Source organism: Zingiber officinale, chromosome 6B, assembly GCF_018446385.1.
Source record: "Zingiber officinale cultivar Zhangliang chromosome 6B, Zo_v1.1, whole genome shotgun sequence".
NCBI classification, from domain to species: Eukaryota; Viridiplantae; Streptophyta; class Magnoliopsida; order Zingiberales; family Zingiberaceae; genus Zingiber; species Zingiber officinale.
Window position 1 is genome coordinate 88,452,762 of NC_055996.1, and position 23,682 is coordinate 88,476,443.

General features: G+C 38.2%; 2 protein-coding genes across 2 annotated transcripts; one reads left to right on the top strand and one right to left on the bottom strand.

Annotated features, from left to right (window-relative positions):
- Positions 1-4,580: 4,580 nt before the first annotated feature.
- On the bottom strand, positions 4,581-6,205 carry LOC121990403. Its single transcript, XM_042544537.1, has 2 exons — positions 5,390-6,205; positions 4,581-5,262 (listed from the first exon to the last, which is right to left on the bottom strand). The coding sequence occupies exons 1-2, from the start codon at positions 5,738-5,740 to the stop codon at positions 4,669-4,671; spliced, it is 945 nt and encodes a 314-aa protein (XP_042400471.1). The 5' UTR covers positions 5,741-6,205; the 3' UTR covers positions 4,581-4,668.
- A 12,763-nt stretch (positions 6,206-18,968) lies between these two features.
- Positions 18,969-23,337, top strand: LOC121990404. The gene is made up of 8 exons (XM_042544538.1): positions 18,969-19,458; positions 19,537-19,604; positions 19,680-19,742; positions 19,810-19,911; positions 20,065-20,127; positions 22,032-22,086; positions 22,172-22,908; positions 22,980-23,337. The coding sequence occupies exons 1-7, from the start codon at positions 19,005-19,007 to the stop codon at positions 22,894-22,896; spliced, it is 1,530 nt and encodes a 509-aa protein (XP_042400472.1). The 5' UTR covers positions 18,969-19,004; the 3' UTR covers positions 22,897-22,908; positions 22,980-23,337.
- Positions 23,338-23,682: the final 345 nt, after the last annotated feature.

Here is a 23,682-nt window from a genome sequence, read left to right on the forward strand (position 1 = left end):
CTTAAAGTGTTTTACATTTTTCAGGAGTTCATACTGATACATTCACCATCACCACTATTATTGGTTATCCAAAATATAATCCAGGTATTTTTTTTACAAGTAAAATTAGTTATATATAACAATGTTTGAGTTATATTACATTTGCATCGATTTATTCTAATCATAATATATTGTATTTGACTTTTACAGGATTATATTCGGATATATGTATAGGTGATGTATCATGGTATGTATTTTGGATATTTTGTATTTGTCGTTCACTTATATACTTTTAGATACTTATGATTGTGAGAACTTGATACTTAGATTTTATTATATTTTGGAGATTTTCTATTTGTCGTTCAGTTATGTTTATATATTTGTTGTATGTTGTATTTTGGAGATTGTGGATTGATTTATATTGTGATCTTGTTGTTGTATGTTGTTAATATATTATGTGGATTGTGTTTGTGATGCCATCGCTTGTGATGATTTTTATTTGTATTAAAATTGTATGTGGGAAACGAGCAAAACAAGGGCTGGATTTTAATTTTTTTTTCAGTTTTTTACCGACGGAATTATAGTTTCCGTCGATAAAATATCGAAAGAACAGTTACCTTTTGCGATATATCGCCGACGGAATCAGTGATTTCGTCGGTAATTCCCGACGGAACCCCTGATTCCGTCGGGAATCTCCGTTTGCTATCGTTTGGTTTTTTACCGACGGGTAAAAAATACAGTCGGTAATATACCGACGGAATATATAATTCCGTTGGTAATTACCGACGGATATACTTTTTCGTCGGTAAAGTGAATGCCGACCAAAATACTTCCGATACCATGAATTCCGTCGGTATTCCGTCGGTAATGTCAAATACCGACGGAATACCGACGGAATATTCAGTCGGTAATAATAGTATTTTTTGTAGTGATATGACCAATCGATCCCATTGTTGTCAACCCTATGGATTTTCTCACATATCAATTCTTCTTTATATAGCCGGTCAGTAATAACTCCGGTTAGATTTATACAGTTCAGCATGTCCGTCTCCTTTATATACATAAAATAAAAGTATAAAGCAACTCTCCTTATAAACTCGATCAGACTTCTAGATCTTATGTTCTCACTTCAAAGGTAAGTCTTCTCTTATATGGGTGATCTGCTTAAAGTACTGATGAAATCTCTCGAGACTTAGTTCCCTATTTCTCAGAGGTGAGTATCCCGGTATATGGCCGGTCGATCACAGAACTGATCGGATTTAGGGGACTTAGCTTCATATTACTTCTAGAACAAATCTCCAGCGTCACCTAGTGTGTAATCGAGCGGCTTAAGGAAAGGACGATTATATAGTCAGCAGGCTTAAAGATCCGGTAGAGATACACTCATCAGATAAAATGGTCAAAAATCACAACAACCTTTTAGAGTAACGATCGTTTTGTCAGAGAATATTCATCTGTTGTAATATGAGCATTCACTAGAACCTTCTTCCAAAGTGATTACACTTCCCATCAGCTGACAACTTATAACAATATATTTCTTCAACTGTCTTATTAATGGTGGAAGTTACAAAAAAGGTGCACAAATGGGTAGCGGAAGATTCCTTAGACGATGATGGTACATCTGTCAAGATGTACGTCTTCTCATATCCGACAACCTCTGACATTCAACATTCTCTGTCACTTCATGATTGCGGAGGTTATGGGAGGTGGTATATAAAAGAAGTCCTCTCCGTTGGCCAGGTACATGTATGATGACAATCTTACTTACACAAGCGTATTTACTGTTCATCTCTCCTCTTTCTCGCTCGGACATTGTACTGACTTAAGCATCAGAGAGCCTACGTGCAGGGCGCCTCTCCTTGATTTTTTGCACTGACGTCCTGTATGTCTTCTCTCTTTCGTGTGTGCAAAGATGAAGAAGAAACTCCTTTTTCTCTAATTCAAAGTTCCATGTAGTCAACATGTCAGCCACTTACCCAGCGTACCATCTCTCCAATTTTTAGATAGGATCACTTGATTTCTTTTTATGAGTTTGATTTGCTTAATAATATAAGTTTATTTTTTATTTTAAAAGTTGGTTGTTTATTTACTATATTAATAAGAGTTTGGTTGATGGATATTATTCCGGTATGAAAATCTTAACGCGATGACGCAACGGTAAAAGTCCACCCCGACATAAAGAGCGATGGCATTAAAGCTTTCTCCTCACTTTCTTCTCATGGCATGGCAAATCAGTAGAGAATAACACACATTAAAATCGGACGTTACCCCGGTGAGACTCTTTGATGTCTAAGTCATCAGAGAGCCCTAAATAGAAAAAAAGACAAAATGAAACTATTGAAATAAAAGTAAATGAGATAGTATGATGATACCATATCCCCCTTCAAAGAATAACCTTACCTCCTTTATACAGAGAGTGAAGGCCAAAAGATGCATGTCTTGAAGATAAAACCCAAAAGGATGCACCTCATCATCCAAGGATGTCATTGTGATGACTGTGTCCCTTTGTGTCATGGTAACCTCTATGTCCCTTCACATGCTGAGAGGTCGGAAAGTCGGGATGCTACCATGCTCAAGTTGGTGCTTGGAATCATCCCACTCAGACTTGGGCACTTAGGAGCACCTCCCACTCGGATCAGGGAATTGAGTGGATTTGGAAATTGGCTCAACTAGAACGCATCTCTTAGGTCAGTCACCTTGAATGGTTGGAGTTGGCATGCCACACGATGTCTATGTTGACCAAGTCCTAATCATGCCACCAAAACTTTTTGTTGACCGAGTCAAGGGCCCATCACATAGACCCTTACTTATTTCTACATCATAAATATAATTAACAAATTTTAATCATGAAAATTATTAGAATAATTTATAATTTTTGTCCATGAATATTATGAGTTGAACATAAATATATTTAAACTTGTTCATTTAGTTTAACAAATTGTTTAAATTTTAATAAGTTATTTGAACTTATTTATTTAATTGACCTTATGTCTATTGGAGTATAATGTGAAGTTGTTATCTTATCAACTCTTTTAAGGTGGCTCCATACTTTTTGAGAGGAGATAAATTATGAGGATATTTGTCCTATCATAGCGACTTTTTGTATGAGAGAGATTAGGCGCCAAACGGGTTCTCTCGGGGTGGTGCAATGGTTAAGACATGGGGTGTTGCCACATGAGATCTTGGGGTCGAAACTCGGGGTGACCGAGCATAACCTCCCCCATGTCTTGGCCATTTGCACTAATGGCTAGTAGACACCCGTGATTTATCTCCTCCGTATTGACCTAAGAACGAGTTAATGAAGACACTAACAACGAGCAAATTACCTTTTTATCACATGAGATTAGACACCAAATGAACCGTTTAGATCCCTTGGTCCTCTCATAGTCCACTACGATTTCTATATCGTTTATCTAGTGAATTCATCTTAAAGAATTACCATCTATCTCAATTTCACGTGTAAATTATATTTTTTTATATTTTTTTAACTTATCAATATATTTAATTAATTGAGTTTTTTTTAAGGGATCAAAGTTGAGAAAAAACTTAATTAAATAAATTGATAAGGTACAAAATATATATAAAAAAATTATAATTTATCCATGCAATTGAGATAATTAAATGAAAAACGTGTGGAACAGACCAAGGATAAGGAACCAATTTAAATTGCCTAATAAAATATTTTACATCTGTTAAAAATTAACCTCAAAATTTATTGAAGTAATCATTGGAGCAAATACCAACTATGCTATCAAAAATTTCCATAGGACGGTGTCAATAATCCCAGACTCTAAATTATCCGGCTAGATTAATTATTTTTTAAAATACAAATTAACTTTTCCAAATACGAAGGTTGCTCAACCTTTTATTTACTAATGAGCTAGACTGTCCGTCTACCTATTTTCAAAATATAGGCATTTTTTTGTTTTTTTTTCCAAGAAAATGTTTTTTTCTATATAAAATCCTCTAATTTAGAAACCGAAAAAACTGGAGACAGTTGGAAGCAATCAAACAGTGTTGAAACATGAGTTCTCTGTCTACTTGCTCCAAAGGCTTTATTACCTTGGCAGCTGCCTTCTGTCTTTACATCCAGTTTTATCAGACAAGGAGATTCCACCTGTCTTCTTGTCCAACCAGTTTCGCCTCTCATGATCCCACAGAAGAATCCCAAGCCCCACCCTTCCCTTCCTCACTCGACCAAATGCGACATCAGAATCAAGAAACCCAGAACAAGAACAGATTCAGTTTCATGGAAAGGTAAAGAAGAAAAGATGATATCTTATTGATTTCTATAGTCGTTTTTTTGTCATCAATTTTTTTTTTTACTTGACGCATCCAAGTCTTCCATTCAACTAATTCTGAGGGTCATCGAGGATAAATAAAAAAAAATACTTATAGAGATCTATCGTAACAGCAAACATTCTCGGATCTATTATAAAATCTCCGTAATATATCACAGTTGAGTTTCTAACTTGAAAAGCCTGATCACGGCACCGTTGGCATGGGGCAGCAATTATTTGATATAGTCGTAGGTGAATTAGATTTATAAGATTTTTGGAAAACCAACGCAAATTCATATATTTTCTGAATCAAAAGCTTCATCTTTTTTATCAGAGAATTCACATTCTATTCTCACAGTTTTGGGGATGCTAAATAGCAAAACAAAGCTAAAAGAGGCTGCATTTGAACTCATTGGTGGCTGCAAATGTCCAAAAGCTTTTTCCTTCCCTCCACAATCTCATCGAACAAGTCATCAAGCTCGCCGACGAGGTTTTCAGTTCCAATTCTTAATGTCAAAAACCAGTCTTTTAGTCGCTCCACCTTCTCCTTCAGCCTCCCTGCAGCGACGACATCTGGTTCGGACTCGGCCTTCTCCAGCTGCTCCTTAAGTTCCTCCGTCGCCGCCTGCGCCGCCCGGAACTCGTGCATCAGCGTTCCCGGACCGCCGCCGAGCTCCTCCACCTCCCCCAGCAGCTTCTGTTGCAGCCTCGCCATCGGAGTGGCGTAACCTCCGGCGTGGAAGGCAGAGCCGTCGAAGTTTCCCTGTTCGGGGGAGCAGTAGACGGATCCCCATATCAGGATTAGGAGAAGGAACGAGCTCACGTTCCTCAGCGCGTATAGTACTCCTATGAAGCCGTTGAATCCGTTGAACCTGGACTCGGAGAAGGCCCTCTCGTCGTCCAGTCGAAGCGAGTCCGGCTCCAATTTGGTCTCCGCCAACACCCTGTTCTCCTCCTCCAGCCTCATTGCTTCTCTCCGGCAAACTGAGATCGCTCGCAGCGCCTATTAACAGATTTTTAAAACAAATTAAATTCAAATTTTAAAAAAAATATATATCTAATTTAATAATAAGAACGCAACTTTGAGCTGCAACAAAGCTTTTTGAGAAGCTGAGGATGTCAATTCGGACCTGGAGAGCGAGATCCGGATTGGGGTTCCGGCTCCAGTCTTCGAGGGAGGATACCAAATCAGCCCCACGGGAGTTGTAACTCTCCATTCCTGAGACGCCAAGCTTGATGACATGGCAGACGTCCCAAAGGCGGGAGCTTTCATCCATATACTCGTCCAGCCACCGCTCACCGGCGGGCAGGTGGAGCTTCTTCACCAGATCGATGAGATGCGAATGAAGGGAGCGGAGGAGCGCGATGGCGCGCTGCAAGAACTGGATCGACATGAAGGTGTTCGACGAAAGGTCGAGCTCATCTAGACCAGCAGAGAGCAAAGAGAAGAAGCCCTTGACAGAGTAAGGAGAAGGCCTCATGGGATTACGAGAAGAGAGACGTATGTGGGAGAAGGTGAGGATTGATGGGTTGAGGTAAGCCTTGGGAGGAGAGGAGATTTAATGAGATGAAAGTGGAAGGAGGACAATGATGGGTGTCTCCTGCGAGGGGAGAAGGATGATTAGGAATCAGAGCAGCAAGTCATGGAAGTTGGAACTTAAACCTCTCTCATGCATTGTATTCATCACTCTCTTCTCCTTCGACTGGTCCTTGTTCTCAGATAGGTTGTTACCTTTTTAACTCCTCTTGGTGCTGCGTCTACATGTTGAGGTGGGTGGTGTGGGGGAGGCCACCGCAATCTTTACTTCTCTTTGTGCTAATTTGATCTCTTCCTTTAATTCCAAATCTAGGACCAACAGCAGTGAGTGGAACAAGGGTCCCCTGCTTCGAGTGCTTTTTCTGCTTTGATAAACTGTGTTCTCCAATCTCCTTCAATTGCACATCGGCACCAATTTCTTAGCAAGACCACTCTTTGTCCTTGAGCCTTTTCATGACGCACAGCTCGGTAGTATACTAATCAATGGAATTGGAAAAAGGAAGGGTTTTGTCCAGCTGCAGGATGCACCATCATCGTCGAGAGTACGTATGCTGTTGCTTCATTCCAACAAGGGAATGATGGGATTTCTTGGACCAACCTCCACTCGCATCAATTAGTTCTTTCTTAATTTTCTGCACCGAGATTTGGTTCTCGGTGTGCAGAAGCTGCAGTGACATTGTCTTTGCTGAATGGCAGACTAAAGAGCTTATTTGGAAAGAGGGAGCAAACTGCCAACACAGTTAAAGGAGCTTACAGCCATGTGAGAGAGACGGGCTGCTGAATTTTCATAGCCACATGGGAAAAGATTGGGTAGCTGCTGAGGAGTTAAGGATGATGATGTGAGCTGCAACCAAAGGCAAAATCAGAAGATCAGTGGGGGAAAACTAAAGTGAGTGAATGGAGCTAGTGGTGAGTGGAGTAGGAGCATCAGTGATTTAATGGAGTGGAAGGAAGCAGGCACTGTGGCTGCCTGGGTGGTAGGATGCAACCTCCTAAATCATATTGTTCGAGTGCCAATGAAGTCAGGCAAATTGAGATGACCAAATTTTATTGAAGTGGTAATCAGAAATCACTAGAGATATTCACAGGTTAGTGGCTGTCGTGTTTCATGTTTACTCATAACTGAATCAGAAGGTCTAGATCACGTGGCAGATTCAGGTCAACACTCCGTTAATGCGGTTCCCAATCCGTCCAATTTAAGACGGAGCTCGGGTTGAGTCAGTCTAGCTCGCTTATGACGAACTCAAGTTCAATCGGACTAACTCTTTTGAGTTTAACTTCAGTCAAATTAGGCCCAGGACTTGATCAATACACTCAAATTGAATCAGCAAACTCATAGTTGAGCTAAACTTGAGTCAGCCTGAGTCACATCCATGCTAAGTCCAACTAGCCAAATCTAAGACCGAGCTTGCGTTTAACAATATGTTTGCAGAGATAGAGGGGAAATGACTGAATTGAAATTCAAATTCAACTTCAGCTTATCTGTTGAGAGTGACCTAAATGGATAATCTCATACTGTTAGGAAGACTTTTGGTTTTGTAGAGTTGTTCTAAGTGATTCTGGAGCTCGTCCAAGTGGAAGTCACTGTGCTGCTTCCGCAATTCCCGAGTGTTGCAAGGTCAATGCTTTTCGAGTCCAAGAGGGAAGACGCAGTAGAGAAGATACATCACCGAACTACCGAGTAGTATTGAATTGCTAAGTGTCGAGTCCAGTGAATGTTGAATTACCAAATGTCGAGTCGCCCGAGTAATCCGAGTACTAGATAGCTGTGCAGAGTCACCTGAGTGATGACTGCAAAGTGCTTGGAAAGTCGATTATGGTCAGGAGTGGAATCATCCGACAATCTAAATCGGGAAGAAGTGTATCCAACCGTCGAGTGTTGATTGAGCCCAAGTGGATTGCTGTACCGAGTCAAAAAGTGATGTTGAGGCTTGCGTTTGACACAGTGTCTTTATAACATATTCATCTAACCTCTGTGATACTTAGAGATTGTCGTGAGTTGTATGTTTTCCGGAATCTAATGGCAAACCATGATCACCATCCATCACTAGTGGTTATGGCAAACTAAATTCATACCCGATCGTTATCACGAGTAGATCTGTCGAGCGAATGCACGACAGAGAGGAAAACAGTGTGAGAATGAAGGTGAAAAAATTTCTATTACTGTTTTCTTATTCTGTTATGTTCATGGTCTTGATAACCATGATTTTACTACATTATCTTGATTCACAATGCATGTTTTTAATGATATTTTCATAGCTTAAACTCATATTTACTTTACATTTCACAAATTGCATTTGATCTTGGACTTAATTGTAAATTAGTTTATTATCATGGTATTTGATGCTAATAATTGATTATTATTTTGTAGCCATCAAAAGGGTCATGAACCCGATCAGATCAAACCACATTTGAGCTCAAATCTAAGGCTAAACAAGACGATCAAGCCTTGGAGCGATTTGGACCGTCCACTGAAGATTGGAGAGATCTGAGTCATCCGTCAAGGATCTGGTCCATCCAAGCCAAGAGGAAGTACATCTTAGCCATCGATCAAGATCTAAAGGATTTGAGACAGATCTAAGATGTTTCCACCATTGATCAAGATCCAAATTATTCTGGGTCGTTGGATCATATTGGGAGAGGTTTAAATAGCGAGAAGCTACAGTGCATCCTTCGAGCTCGGGCGTTTTCGCGACAATCGGCACTGTTCATCCTTCTTCTTCGTCAACGACACCCGAAGCTTCCATTCCTCATCCAGATTCAAGATATACTCTTCTTCATTGACTCAGAGAGCTGAGTTTCTGGCGATCAACAGCAAGGGTTTAGAGTGCGGCAGAGGGCGTTCCCCAACCCACGATTTTGGCTTCTACATTCATCAGCGGAGCACAATTCAGTGGGCGTTCCCCGATTTGAGCTCCCAGTACCCCACGGATGTGCTAGAGGGCGTTCCCCAGCATTTCTGATTCCTCTACATCCTCGCATTCCTTCGCGACTCCAATCGACTGATCAATCGATCTGGATCAGCGTTTGCAGACTCCAATTTCTCTGAGCTTTGTGCGCTGAACGTTTCAGTTGATCTTGTGCTTGAAGGGCGTTTCCAGGAGCATTGTACATCTTCTGTTACTAGCAAGGAACGCAGATCATCTTTGTTGAGTGCTTGATGGGCGTTCCCAGATGCATCTTTGATTTCTAAAACATTACATATTTTGCAAACCATATACCTCCAGCCATCGTTTTGATCAAGGAAGACGACTGCAACAAAACTTGATGCTTCCGGCCCTTTCTCCACAAGAAATGATGGTGTATCTTTGTCTCAAGAAGAAGACACGAGAGGAGTAGGAACCAGGGACCAAATTTATATCCTGCTCCAATATTCTGCCATCATCGAAATTTTGGAAGCAAGGGAAGGCAGTTACAGTGGTTTTTGGAACCATTTCAGTTTTATGGAACTGTTTTCACATTTCACATTCCAAATACATAGACCAATAATCGATTGGTTGTTCCATGGCCAATGGAGTCAAAATTTAACCAACATTCTCCCACTTGGTCTATGTATATCCACTGTATAACAACATTAACATATGGATCATGGCGACAGTTCCTCTAAATATGAGTATTATCATCCATGTATCACAATATGTTACACTTCTCAATATCAACCCAAACCAAATCAAAATAAACCCAATGTTTATTGTGGTCCAAACATAATGATATTTTTCAAACAATAAATATGTATACAACTCAAGAGAAAAATATCCAAACTAAATAAGAGTTTCATTAAAGAAACAAAAAACATTACATTATGGAACTAAGTCCCATACGCGCTACATGATCCCTGAAACCCTTTGGTGGCATGCCCTTAGTCAGAGGATCCGCGATCATCAATTCAGTGCTTATGTGTTCAATAACCACTTTCTTTTCTTTAACACGCTCTCTTATGGCTAAGTACTTAATGTCGATATGTTTACTACGACTACCACTTCTATGGTTCTTAGCCATAAATACAGCAGCTGAATTATCACAATATAATGTCAGAGGCTTTGAAATAGAGTGCATAACTCTAAGCCCAGATATGAAACTCTTCAACCATACACCATGCGAGGTTGCTTCAAAACAAGAGACGAACTCAGCCTCCATAGTGGAAGTAGCAATCAAGGTCTGCTTGGCACTTTTCCATGACACAGCCCCATCGGCTAACATAAACACATAACCAGATGTTGATTTACGTGAATCAATACAGCCAGCAAAGTCTGCGTCACTGTATCCAATGACTTCCAATTTCTCAGTCCGTCTATACATGAGCATGTAATCCTTGGTTCCTTGAAGGTATCTCATAACCTTCTTTGCAGCCCGCCAGTGGTCAACACCTGGATTACTCTGATATCTCCCAAGCATTCCAACAACAAATGCAATGTCAGGCCTAGTACAGACCTGAGCATACATAAGACTTCCAACAGCTGAAGCATATGGAATGGTTTTCATTTGTTCCTGTTCGAGCTTATTTTTAGGACACTGATTCAAATTGAATCTATCACCTTTCACAATGGGTGCTACACTTGGTGAACAATCCTTCATTCGAAACCTCTCTAGAACTTTGTTGATATAGGTCTCTTGAGACAAACCCAAAATGCCTCTAGATCTATCTCTATGAATCTTTATGCCAATGACATAGGATGCGTTACCCATATCCTTCATATCAAAGCTCTTAGAAAGAAATTGTTTTACCTCATATAGCAAACCCTTATCATTAGTTGCCAGCAAAATATCATCCACATATAGCACAAGAAAGCAAATTTTGCTCCCACTAACCTTCTGGTATATACAAACATCCATGATATTTTCTTCAAAACCAAATGAAGTAATAACATCATGAAATTTTAAATACCATTGACGAGAGGCTTGTTTTAATCCATATATGGACTTATTTAACTTGCAGACTAAATTCTCATCACTACTAGAGGAAAATCCTTCTGGTTGTTTCATATAAACTTCTTCCTCTATATCACCATTGAGAAATGCTGTTTTCACATCCATCTGATACAGCTCTAAATCAAAATGAGCTACTAATGCCATGATCACACGAAATGAGTCTTTCTTAGATACAGGAGAAAAAGTATCCGTGTAGTCTATCCCTTTCCTCTGAGTAAATCCTTTGGCAACAAGTCTAGCCTTATGTCTCTCAATGTTGCCTTTTGAGTCTTTCTTAGTTTTAAAGACCCATTTGCAACCAATGATTTTTACATCATTAGGCAACTTGACAAGATCCCAGACTTTGTTAGACGCCATAGAATCCATTTCTTCTTTCATGGCTTTGTACCATAAGTCAGAGACATTAGAACTCATGGCTTGTGAAAACGTTTCAGGATCATTTTCGGCTCCAACATTGTAGTCACATTCTTGTAGATACACAACATAATCATCAGAAATTGCTGATCTCTTAGTCCTAGTAGATCTCCTCAATGTTGCATCAACATTCTCCTGTGTAGCAGGATCATGTTGCTCAACAGATTGTTCAACAATTTCAGGTATTTGCTGAACCTCAGAGTCTACTGAATTTGGATTAGCAGTCCTCAATGTTGTATCAACACTCTCCTGTGTAGCAGGATCATGTTGCTCAACAAATTGTTCAACAATTTCAGGTATTTGTTGAACCTCAGGATCTACTGAATTTGGATCAGCAGTTTGTGGAACCTCTTGGACCTGTTGCTCAATATGCGCATGAACACAAGGCGCATTATGAACTATAACAATTGGTCTACTAGTTGAAGTGGAGTATTGAGTATCTTGATGATCTTTCCCAAGACCAAGGTCTTGAAAACGATCACTCCCACTAATTAAATCATTTTCAAGAAATTTGGCATTTCTTGATTCCACAAACCTAGTGCTGTGAGAAGGACAATAAAATCTATATCCCTTGGATCTTTCGGCATAACCAACAAAATATGCACTTAAGGTCCTCGGGTCTAACTTCCTTTCATGTGGATTATAAATCCTGACCTCGGCTGGACAACCCCAAACGCGTAGATGTCGTAAACTCGGTTTCCAACCTTTAAACAATTCAAAAGGTGTCTTTTGGACAGCTTTGGTTGGAACTCGGTTTAATATGTACGTCGCCGTCTTTAGGGCTTCAGTCCATAAGGACCTAGGAAGTTTGGAGCTAGCAAGCATACTCCTAACCATGTCCATTAAAGTTCGATTTCTTCTCTCAGCTACACCATTTTGATCTGGAGAACCAGGTAAGGTGTATTGGGCAACAATCCCACAATCTTGAAGAAACTTTGCAAATGGACCGGTTGCTTGTCCACTCTCAGTGTATCTACCATAGTACTCTCCTCCTCTATCAGATCTTACGATCTTAATTTGTTTGTCACACTGTTTCTCTACTTCAGCCTTAAAATTTTTGAAAGCATCAAGTGCTTCACTTTTGCTGTCTAATAAGTAGAGATACATGTAGCGAGAAAAGTCATCAATAAAGGAGATGAAGTACTTGTCACGATATGATTTTAAATCAAGACTACAAATGTCTGCATGAATTATTTCTAACAATTTAGAACTCCTCTTAGCACCTTTCTTTGACTTGTTGGTCTGCTTACCTTTAATGCAGTCTATACAAGTATTAAAATCGGTCCAATCAAGAGCACTAAATACTCCATCATGTACCAACCTCTTAATTCTTTCAATGGAGATATGGCCTAATCTCCTGTGCCACAAATTAGAGGAATTCTCATTAATGACACATCGTTTAACACCAACATGCATAGAAGAATAATGATTATCATTTTCTAAATTAAGACGAAAAAGACCATCAGACAATGTACCACATCCAATAATTTCAGATTCATAAGTAATACTGAAAGATAAATTTGAAAAATTAAAGGAATATCCAACAGATACAAGTCTTGAAATCGAAATTAGATTCCTAGCAAAACCAGGAATATAAAATGTCTTTTCCAAACTTAAAATAAAACCACTATCTAAAACAAGCTTGCAAATGCCAATGGCTTCCACATGTGAGGACATTTTATTTCCAGAATAAATGTAACACTCACTTCCCACTGGTTTCCGTAGGTCTTGTAAGCCCTGCAAGGAGTTGGTAACATGAATTGAAGAACCAGAGTCAATCCACCATGTGTCATGAGTAACATCAATCATGTTAGTGTTAGAGTGTATACTAAAAGCCTAGCTTTTGATATAAATATTTATCTAGAAATAAGAATCACATTGGTCAAATGTCTACATTTATGATAAATGTAGTTGCTCAATTAATTTATATTGTAGATAACATGGTGTGTGGTGTCACACACAGAAGATCATGTTATTGGTTCCTTATAAATTATAAACAGTAGCTCACGACCAAGATGGAAAGGAACAAACCATTGGAAGGTCGTAGTGTAATTAGGTATTAGTTTATCTTAACTATATAATTACACTAGTACACTTAGAGTGTATTAAGTAGGACCATTTGAGGTCGTTCCTTTTATACTGACTTTATGAAGGAACAAAGACCTCAGTTATTATGGAAGTGTGTGCTCTTAATCCTAATATAATAACAAGCACATATATTTGATATTTATTTCTTTAATTTATCAATGGGTGAGATTTAGTTCGATGAATCAATAAGCCCGATAAGTTGGGAAATGATATCACTTATAGTGTGTGTTGTTGATTATAGAAGGAAACTGTGTCCTAGTGATCTAGGTTGAGAATGTCCCCAAGAGGAGCTCATAAGGATTGTCATGTTAAACCCTGCAGGTGGACTTAGTCCGACATGATGATGAAGTTGAGTGGTACTACTCTTGGAGCTAGATATTAATTAAGTGAGTTGTCAGTAACTTACTTAATTAGTGGACATTTGTTATCTTAAACACAGGGAGACTAACACACTCATAATAAGAAGGAGCCCAAAATGTAATTTGGGATTGGTGCGGTAGTTCAATAATAGTTCTTTAGTGGAATGAATTATTATTGATGAAATTAAGTTATGTGTTCGAGGCGAAGGATGCTTAATTTCATCGGAGACCAAAGCCAATTCCTCCTCTCGGTCCCTATCGTAGCCTCTAGTATATAGAGATTTATACCCACCGCATACCCACCTTCTTACCCATCCAATGGGGTCGGCCAAGCTAGCTTGGAACCCAAGCTAGGGCCAAGACCAAGTGGATGAGCCATGTAGGTGGCCGGCCAAAGCTTGGGTCCCAAGCTTAAGTGGCCGACCACTAGAATATTAAAAGGATTTTTATTAAAATTATTTCTTATGTGGATATCATGATTTTAAAGAGAGTTTAAAATTAAAATTTCCTTTTATAGCTTTCTACAAAAGATTAAGAGAAGAGATTAATCTCTTTCCTTATTTGTAGTTTAAAAGGATGGTTTTAATTTTTGGTAAAAACTTTCCTTATTTGTAAATCATCTACATGTTTAAAAGAGAGTTTAAAATTTGAAATCTTTCCTTATTTGTTGATTAAAGGAGGATTTTAAATTTTAAGAAAACTTTCCTTTTTAACCATGTTCATGATTTAAAAGAAAGTTTAAAAATTAATAATTCTCTTTTATTAGTTTCTACAAAAGATTAAGAAAAGACTTGATATCTTTCCTTATTTGTAGATTAAAAGACATTTTAATTTTTAGAGATAACTTTCTTTTTATCCGCATGTTTAAAAGAAATATTTTAATTTATTAAATTTCCTTTTTATAAACCAATCATGAAGGGATTAAATTATTAGAGAAATTTTATAAATTTCTAGAAATAAATTAGGAAGTTTTAATTCTTGTTTTAATTAAAACTTTCCTTGATTTGGGGCTTGAGGTGGCCAGCCATTGTATTTGAAAAAGAAAATTATTTTTAATTAAATAATTTTTTCTTTTCAATGGAAAAAGAATTAAGGAAATTTTTATTAAATTTTCCTTATTTGCCAAGACCAAGGATTATAAAAGAGGGGGTAGAGAAGACTTCATGGTGAATAATCTCTATTATTTTCCTTCCTCTCCTCTTTGGTTTTGGTGGCCGGCCCTATTTCTCTCCTCTCCTCTTGTTGGCCGAAACGTATCTCTTGGTGGAGCTTTTGTTTGTGGCCGGATCAAGGAAGGAGAAGAAGGAGAGAAAACAAGCCTCGTTTCTAGCATCCCTTGGAGCATGGTGGTGGTGACCGAACCTCTTCATCCTAGAAGAAGTTTTGATGGCCGAAACTTGCAAGGAAGAAGAAGGTGCTTGGTGGTTCTCATCTCGGAAGATCGTTGCCCACACAACGTCCGAGGTTAGAAGAGGAATATGGTAGAAGATCAAGAGGTCTTTCTAAAAGGTATAACTAGTAATTTTTCTTTCCGCATCATACTAGTTATTTTTGGAAATAATACTAAATACAAGAGGCATACGATTCTAGTGTTTCGAATTTGTTTTCGATATGGTGTTCTTTTGTTTTTCTTTTCCTTGTGATTTGATTGTTCTTTTCGGTTAACCTAAAGTTATTTTAGGAAATTAAATATTAGCTTTCCTTAAAAGGTTTTGTCTAGTCGGTGGTGGTTGCTCCCATATCCAAGAAGGCCATGTGCCTCGCCACGTCAGTACTGGGAACCAATTTTGGAAATTAATATTTAATGGAATTAATAACTTAGGTGATTTGGATCAAACGTGTTAAGTTCCGCAGGAGATCCAAGTCAAAACCTAAAAGAACAAATAGATTAAGTTTTGGATCAAACGTGTTAAGTTCCGCAGGCGATCCAAAATTTAATTTAAAAGAACACATGGTAGCTAGGAAAAGGTTAAGACCTTTGTACAAAATTTTTGTACAGTGGAACCTCTAGGTTTTCCGAGTAGCGACCAACAGTTAGATTCATAACAAACAAAAGAGAGTTGAGTACCTTTCTTGTCAAGCCACTGTTTGAACTTGGTGCAATCTTTCCTTAAATGCCCTTTCTTCTTACAGAAGAAACATTTGAAACTTTTCTGAATGTCCCTTTTGGCAGGAATCTTGCCCTTGTCCTTGGCTTGAAATATCTTCTTCTTTCCAGGTGTAGTCAAATTTACCTTCTCACCCTCTTCCATAGCAAGTCTACCCTCCTCTTGAACACACATGGTCATAAGTTCATTAATTGACCATTTCTCTTTATGTGTATTATAAGAGATTTTAAATGGGGTATATTGCGATGGTAAAGTGTTGAGAATGTAATGCACTAGGAAAGAGTCAGACATCTCAACCTCAAGTCTCTTCAATTGAGCCGCAATGTCCCTCATCCTCATAATGTGGTCACGTACACCGTGTATCCCACTTAGCTTCATGGATGAGAATTGGTGAATTAGGGTGCTAGCTAAAGCCTTGTCCGAAGACACAAATTGATCCTCGATTGCCTTCAGTAAGTCACGGACATTGTCATAATGCTCAAGGGAACCCCTAATGCCATCTGAGATCTTGGTCTTTATGAACATTATTGAGAGGCGATTAGATCGCTCCCATTTTTCATAAAGAGCAATATTTTCAGGAGGCGGTTCATCCTTCCTTATGGCGTAATCAACGTCCTTGCACCCTAAATGAAGGAGAGTTCTCTCCTTCCAAATTTTATAATTGTCCCCTCGGAGTTCAGGAACATCACATATCATATCAGAGAAATTAGCAGGCTGACAAACTACAAAACAAAAATTAATCATACTCATGTTACAAAATTTGAAGCTAATTAAACAACATGACATATCTACCAATGTAAAGTATGCTAATGCCTGTGGGCCAAAGCATTAATTCAATTAGATTCATAAAATAATATGATAAAATTATCAAATTATTTCTAATCTCTGTGGGTAAATTAGAAAACATTTAGTTGATATTTTATCCAAATCAGGCACATGAGATATAATAAATTCTCCTGTGGGATAAAATTTATTACATCTTATATAATGAATTAAAATTTCAATATCATCCTACACAATTTTTATCCAAATCAAATACATAAAATATAATAAATTTTCCTATAAGATAAAATTTATTATATTTTATATAATGAATTAACATGTCACAATGATTCTACAATTAAAATTAATTAATTTTCCATATCATGCAGTAAAATCTCTAGAATAATTAATAAGGCCAAAATAAAGTTAACATGCAGCCTAATAAGAAACGCAGCCTAATAAGAAACTAAACAGAATGATTTTTTTTTTTTTTTATATATCAAAGATGCGATAAGTTTCTGCCCTATTCCCAACTTCGGCGACACTACTCGTCGCCCATGCAAGCTGCTGCAACGCTTGCAACCTGCGCTACTCGTCGCCCATGCAAGCTGCTGCAACGCTTGCAACCTGCGCTCACCAGCAGCCCCGCAATCCAATGGCTTCGTCGACGCCAGCAGCCTCGCGATGCGATGGCTTCGCCGACGCCAACAGCCCCGCGATGCGATGGCTTCGGCGACGCCAGCAGCGTTTCAAAATGCAGAAATTACTAATTGGGACAAAAATTGCTGGGGAAAGAAACTCAATGTTCAACAACAGGTAAGTGCCTTTGCAAAGCACCATCTTTATTGACTTTGCAAGGAAGAATCACAGAAGCAGTAATTTCAACAGGCATGAAGAAACGAGGCAGAGGCAGTAAAGCTCTGATACCAAATGTAAAACATTACATATTTTGCAAACCATATACCTCCAGCCATCGTTTTGATCAAGGAAGACGACTGCAATAAAACTTGATGCTTCCGGCCCTTTCTCCACAAGAAATGATGGTGTATCTTTGTCTCAAGAAGAAGACACGAGAGGAGTAGGAACCAGGGACCAAATTTATATCCTGCTCCAATATGCTTCACAGCAAAGAGGAGAAGTTTGGATCCGGGATTTGGATATGGAATGTTATCTTTTCTTGTTTTCTTTCGATTCATTATATCTGTGCTCAGATTTAAAGATCTGATAAGTAGATCACATTCTATTCTTTGATTTGCATTTCTTATTTCAGTTTTTGTTTGAGTTTTCTTCTGCAATTCCATTTCTCATGTTCCAACTTGCAATTCTAATGTTGTTGAATTTTGCAATCTGAATCTTGCTAAGCTACTCAATTAGTTTGCAATTTAGTTTCTGTCTTGAATTAGAAGTTCTAATTTACGCTAGTTTGTTTAATTTTGGTTATTTAGTTAGCTAATCCTTGTTCTATGCATTGGAATTGTGGTGACTGAGATGGAGTTTAAATGTTGAATGCTTACTTGAGCTTTTGATTGTTACCTAAATTGTATGTTAATGATCATGTGTGAGATTGGATAATTTGTTAGTTGAAGAACTTGAGTTAATGATGATATATTGATGTTAATTTGATGAAATGAAGAAGAACATGTTTTGAGGAGAACAACCTTTCTTCGACTCTGTTCTTGAAATTATTAAATGAATTTAATTGAATTGTGAGTTAAATGGAAGTGCTAAGTTGAATTTGTTGATGTAAGAATACAATTTGAATTAATTCTAGAATTATCATACACACTAATTAGCTATCTTTGGAAAAATATGACTCGAGACTTGTTGCTACATCACTTTTATTGAGTTTACTTTGGTTCTCAATCTTTATTAATTTGGAGTGTCTAGTGACATGTGAAGAAGGGCACTACCAGACCTCTTTATAAAGGAGGTCAACTTTTGACAATAATAAATGATTGAATAAAGGTCATTCAATATCTTTACTCATCAGCCTTGCAATACTCATTGATGTTTTCACTTAGCGATTATGAATTACATTAATTTCAATTAATCCATCCATTATAGAGAACATATAGCAAAACGTTAGTTCATTCACTTGAATAAATTTTATTTCGATCAGTTCGATACACATGTTATACTCGCATACGAGTTAACTTAATTCAATACAATTTGCATCCTAAATTTATAATATTTTCAACCACCTTCGTTGGAAGATTTCCATACCTTGCATTATACTTGGTCCCATAGCTGCTAACCCGATATAAGTTACACATTTGACCTACCCAAAGAGCTCAATCGTGGACACATTAAGGAGTCAATCCATCCCTAATCACAGACCGGATCACTATTTATTATATAAAAATAAATAAAACTAAAGTAAGAATAGTTAGTTTAGAACCCATTTTTTAAAAAAATCTTTAATATTATTTAGATTTTTTTTATTAAGGGCTGCAAGAGCTAATTTGTAATCAACAATTTAAAAGATAATCGAGCTCGACTTGGAATCGGCTCGAAACAAAACGCGGATTCCCGCCTTCCCTCAAGTGCCATGCGAAACGAAGGAGTGGCGGAGGCAGAGGCGGAGGTGGAGGCGCTGCCTTGGGAAGACGCTATCGACGTCGACGACTCCGATCTCTTCCCTCTTCTTGCACCTTCTTCCTCCTCTTCACATCCCCGAACTATCTGCTCCCCTCAGATCCCACTTCTCCGGTCCTGCTCCCAATTCCCTCGCCCTCTTTCTCAACCCGTCGCCGCCACTCCTCGCCATCCTCCTTCTCCGACTCTGTCCTCAGAGGGTCCTCCTCCTTCCTCTTCCCGCATCATCCCCGGCCCCGCGGGCGCTGTTCAGGTTGCTATGCGCCGTCAGTCCGCCGCCGATGCCGCCCGGCGAGAAGGCCTGCTTTCGAGAGGAGAAAGGAGTAATCATGGGAGGGAGTTAGAAGCCGAAGAGGAAGATGGGGATTTCAGGGTCAGCCCTTGGCTGCGCGCGTTGGAGTTCCTTGGTAAGCCTCCGCCTCGAGATTATACTTGCGAGTTAATTCGGCGGAGTCATTCATGATATCGCGTGTTCTTTCCATTAGGGGGCGATCGTGAGCTTGTGTGGAGGATCGACTCGATCAAGACTCGGGCTGCCCATCGCGTGCCGCAGGTGCGGATTGACATATTGTGGGTTTAGGGTTTTGATTGATTCGGACGGTTTTGATTGCGATCTCGTGAATCTCAGGTCGTAGGAATCGTCACGTCCTGCACGCCCAATGGGCTGGGCGATCTATTTCTCACTCTGAAGGTACTTTGTCTTTCAAAGTTATATTGAAGCGGAAACCCTAATTGATTGCCAAAGATCCTCCTTTTAGGACCCCACAGGCTCGATTGGAGCTTTTGTCCATCACGGAGTCCTCTCGGATTGTAATCTTGGTGGCGATATATCGGTTGGCTGCGTCCTCATTCTCAAGCAGGTTACAATCATTCACCAGAACTTGAGTTACCATTTGCACCTTTTATTCCTATATCTTCTGTTCATGTCCAATTGGTTGAGTTGGTGATTTTTTTCTGTCATTTTTTTTTTCAATTGGTGAAAACACATGCTTCGGTATATTCTTCCTGTTCAGGTGGTTGTTTTCTGTCCGGCTCACTCTATTCATTTGAATGTTACGTCAAAGAATGTGGTGAAGGTGAGTTATTCTCGTGTTTCAGGCAATGTTTTAGGTTGATCAGTTCCTTTATCATATTTTAGCTAAATGCCTTTTTTCCTTCCGAGTTTTATAATTTGTGTTATGAAAAGTGGTTTAAATCACAATTAAGATTTTTTTCTTACATGTAATCAATGTGTAAAATTTGATATCAGCAGTTGGATGGATTTCCATGTTCTATGATTTTATTGGTGATTATTTATGCACTCCTCTTGAAGTTAAACTTCTACCAAAATGCACTAACCACATTATAGTAATGTGGTAACTAGATGATGTTAAAGGAAAGAGTTTATTTGAAAATCTTATTAATTTGCATTGGTATCATTTAGATTCCTATCTGACTATTTCTTGATATATCCCTGATATTTTCTCTAGTTATAATGATATACTTCCATTTGATATATTATGTATGATATTTGTTTTTGCCTTTTTATGTTATGTGATAATTTCTATAGAATAAAGTGTTCTGTAAACAATAATCATACTTTAAATGAGGAGTTATTCCACTTTATCATCTTATTTTACATGGTATCAAACACCAATCCTTGTCTAATCCTCTTGAGCCTTGGCGTCAAGAGGAGGGCTCCCCTCCCCTCCCCTCTATGTACCTATTATTCTTCCTCCTAGCTCTCCACTTTTCATCAAGTTATCCTAATGGTCTTGGTCACCACTCTAAAGTTGGGAATCTTATGAACAAGATAGTCATCAATGGCCACTTACTCAAATCTCTCTAATCCAACTAAACTCCTTTGTGCTTTTATATCCTCTAGTTTGTTCTCATTTCTCAATAAGTTCTAGGTGATTTGCTATGTTAGTCACAATGAGCACAACTATGGAGTTATGTTGCCACGTCTCTCTCAATCTAAAGAATCTTTTTAGCTGCATCATTCATTGATTTTGTCACTCTGACACCAATATACAAGATCATCTGTGGACTTTGTGAGCATTCAATCCAATGTTAAGGAGCTAACTGAAATCTGCAAATGTGTTGTAGATATCTCATCATTGTTACTATAAAGTATCTTGGGCTTGGCATACTGTCCAATTTGGTTATAGGAAGTAATGATAATGAGGAAATTGACATTAACCATTTAACTATGCCTTTTGTTTTTGACACTAGAACAAGCTTATCCACCTTCGGCCTGAATATGGTAGTCTAATACGTTGAGCTTCTGGAGCCGTGATGTCAGGGCCTTCTTTTATTTTCTGATTCACTACAATGAGAAATTTTATTCTTTTTATGACCGTCAGATTTTTATTTAGTTATTTTTTTGAACACTGATTGATTGTTTGCTTTCCAGATAAAAATTACTCCTTAAATAATTCACAAATAATTCCTCTATAAATAAGGTAACTGTTGGATGCAGGAACTAGCCTGCAGGTTTCCTGAATGTTTTTCACATCTGACTATGAATCGATCATCAAAATTGAAGTGTTTAGAGCCTGTTGAAATAATTCATAGTGTATCCATGCATGCTACTATGCTTTGAGCTCTTCTCCATAACAGTGATGATATTAAAACAGGACTGGCTAGTAGACTATGATGCCTTAGGATATAATCATGCTCCTAGGGCATAACGGAGTTGATTATCACATACTAGGTTTGCAGAATTAAGCAAGGGTTAAATCAAGGCAAAGATCGAAGAATTATCCTCCCATGTGATGGTTAGCTTCGGTTTCCTGATTTGCTCCCTTCCAATGGTGTGTGACAGTCGTGGGGGCTGCCAGGGTGACCAATTTCACCTTTTGTAGAACTTATAGGATATAATCATTCATTACAACGTCTTGTAAACTTAGGATAGCTTGATTGTTGCTGTTGTTATGTTAACTCACCTATTGGATATTTTCTTCACGGATAAGATATCTAATCACTTTTGATTGTACAGCTTATTAGAAAGGATTGTACGTCACCTCCAATACTACCATTAAATAAAAGCAGAGGTTTGTCTAAGGAATAATTCCTATCATCCTCGTATAACTTATTGATATTCCTTCATAAACTTATAACTTAGCTTAACTTCTCCAGGTCATAATATGGAATCTGGTTTTGGGACATCAGGATTAGAAACATCCTATCTGAATTCAACTAAAACTATTTTAGATGACCCTAGTAAATTGGAATATGACAATAGAGCGACAATGGCTAATCTGAATAAAGTTGTTGCTGGAGGCCTGTCATCTGAACCCCGTGCCACAGTTTGCAACAAAAGAGCTGCTGACTGGACTGACTTAGAGTTCATGGAATCGGGAAATCAGTTAGCAGCTGGAGAATGTGATCCGAGGCCTAAATTGGATTGCCATGAAGAAATGAGGAAAACTCTAAATTTGCAAAGCACAACAGTGGGGATTGATAAGTGTGCAACAACTTTACCTTGTAGGATTCAGACTGCAGATGTTACTACCTTGTTATCCTGTGAGCAGTTATATTCTCTTCCAAACAATACAAGCGTAGCAGTTGCAGAAGCAGCAGTGCCACTGACAGCGCACAAATCTTATACTGATAAGGAAAAAAGAAATATGAACAGTGGAAAGATTACTGACAGTACCCAGACAGATGCAGCTAAAAGATATAAATGTGATGACATGCTTAAAACTACCACCTCATCCTTCCCTGCCAATTCTGGTCTTCGAACAACTGAAACTAAAAGAATAATCTCAGGAGTTTCTGTTGCACAATGGACTGATGAACAACTATCAGAACTTTTTGCTGATTATACTGATGATGCCGATTTAGTTAATTTCGGTTTTTGATTCACCAAAAAGGTAGTGCTTGTTTATCACGGGAAATATAAATTGTTGTTTTGCTACATTTTGATACATTATTTGTTTTGCAGGAAATTGGTGCTTCTGAGTTAGTATGCCTCTGATAAATGGTCACATGGATGTACATAGCAACTTTTGCTCAATCAAACCTCAGTGCACTTGCTGGTAATGAACTCCCTATTGACCTTACATTTCATGTCCCTTGCTTCATCCCTGCCTCCGCGGTCGGATGTATTATCTGGTTTACTTGCATTCTTGTTTGATGCTCTGCAATGGTCATCTACTTCGTCCATTCCTTTTGACTCTTGCATATTTTTATCTTGTTGTTTGTCAGTAGCTCATGGTCCCGATGGGCGACACTATTTAGGCAGTGTCTTTTATAGACAGCATTTTCTTTGTTAGATGAAGATGTTGAAGAATGTTATAGTGTTTAGAGATTAAATTTTGTTTTAAACTGTTTGTCATATTGTTATCTTCTACCCAACTGGGATTTTATTCGTCATTTTCTTCTAGGTGATTCTTAAACTCAACTTATTAGGGCAACCTTAGGAATGGATGATTGTATTTCCAAATATCAATTTTAGTTTTGTTTTAATCATAGAAAAAAATAAAGTCAACGAGTAATACCTTATGTGAGATAATGTAATTATCAGCGTTAGACTTTTTGACAGAGTACATGATAATACTCAAGTAAAAAATGATTAAATAAATGGCCAACTTAAACTCTCCTTCTCTGTCTCTTTTATTAACATTATAATAGATGAATCTTTTATT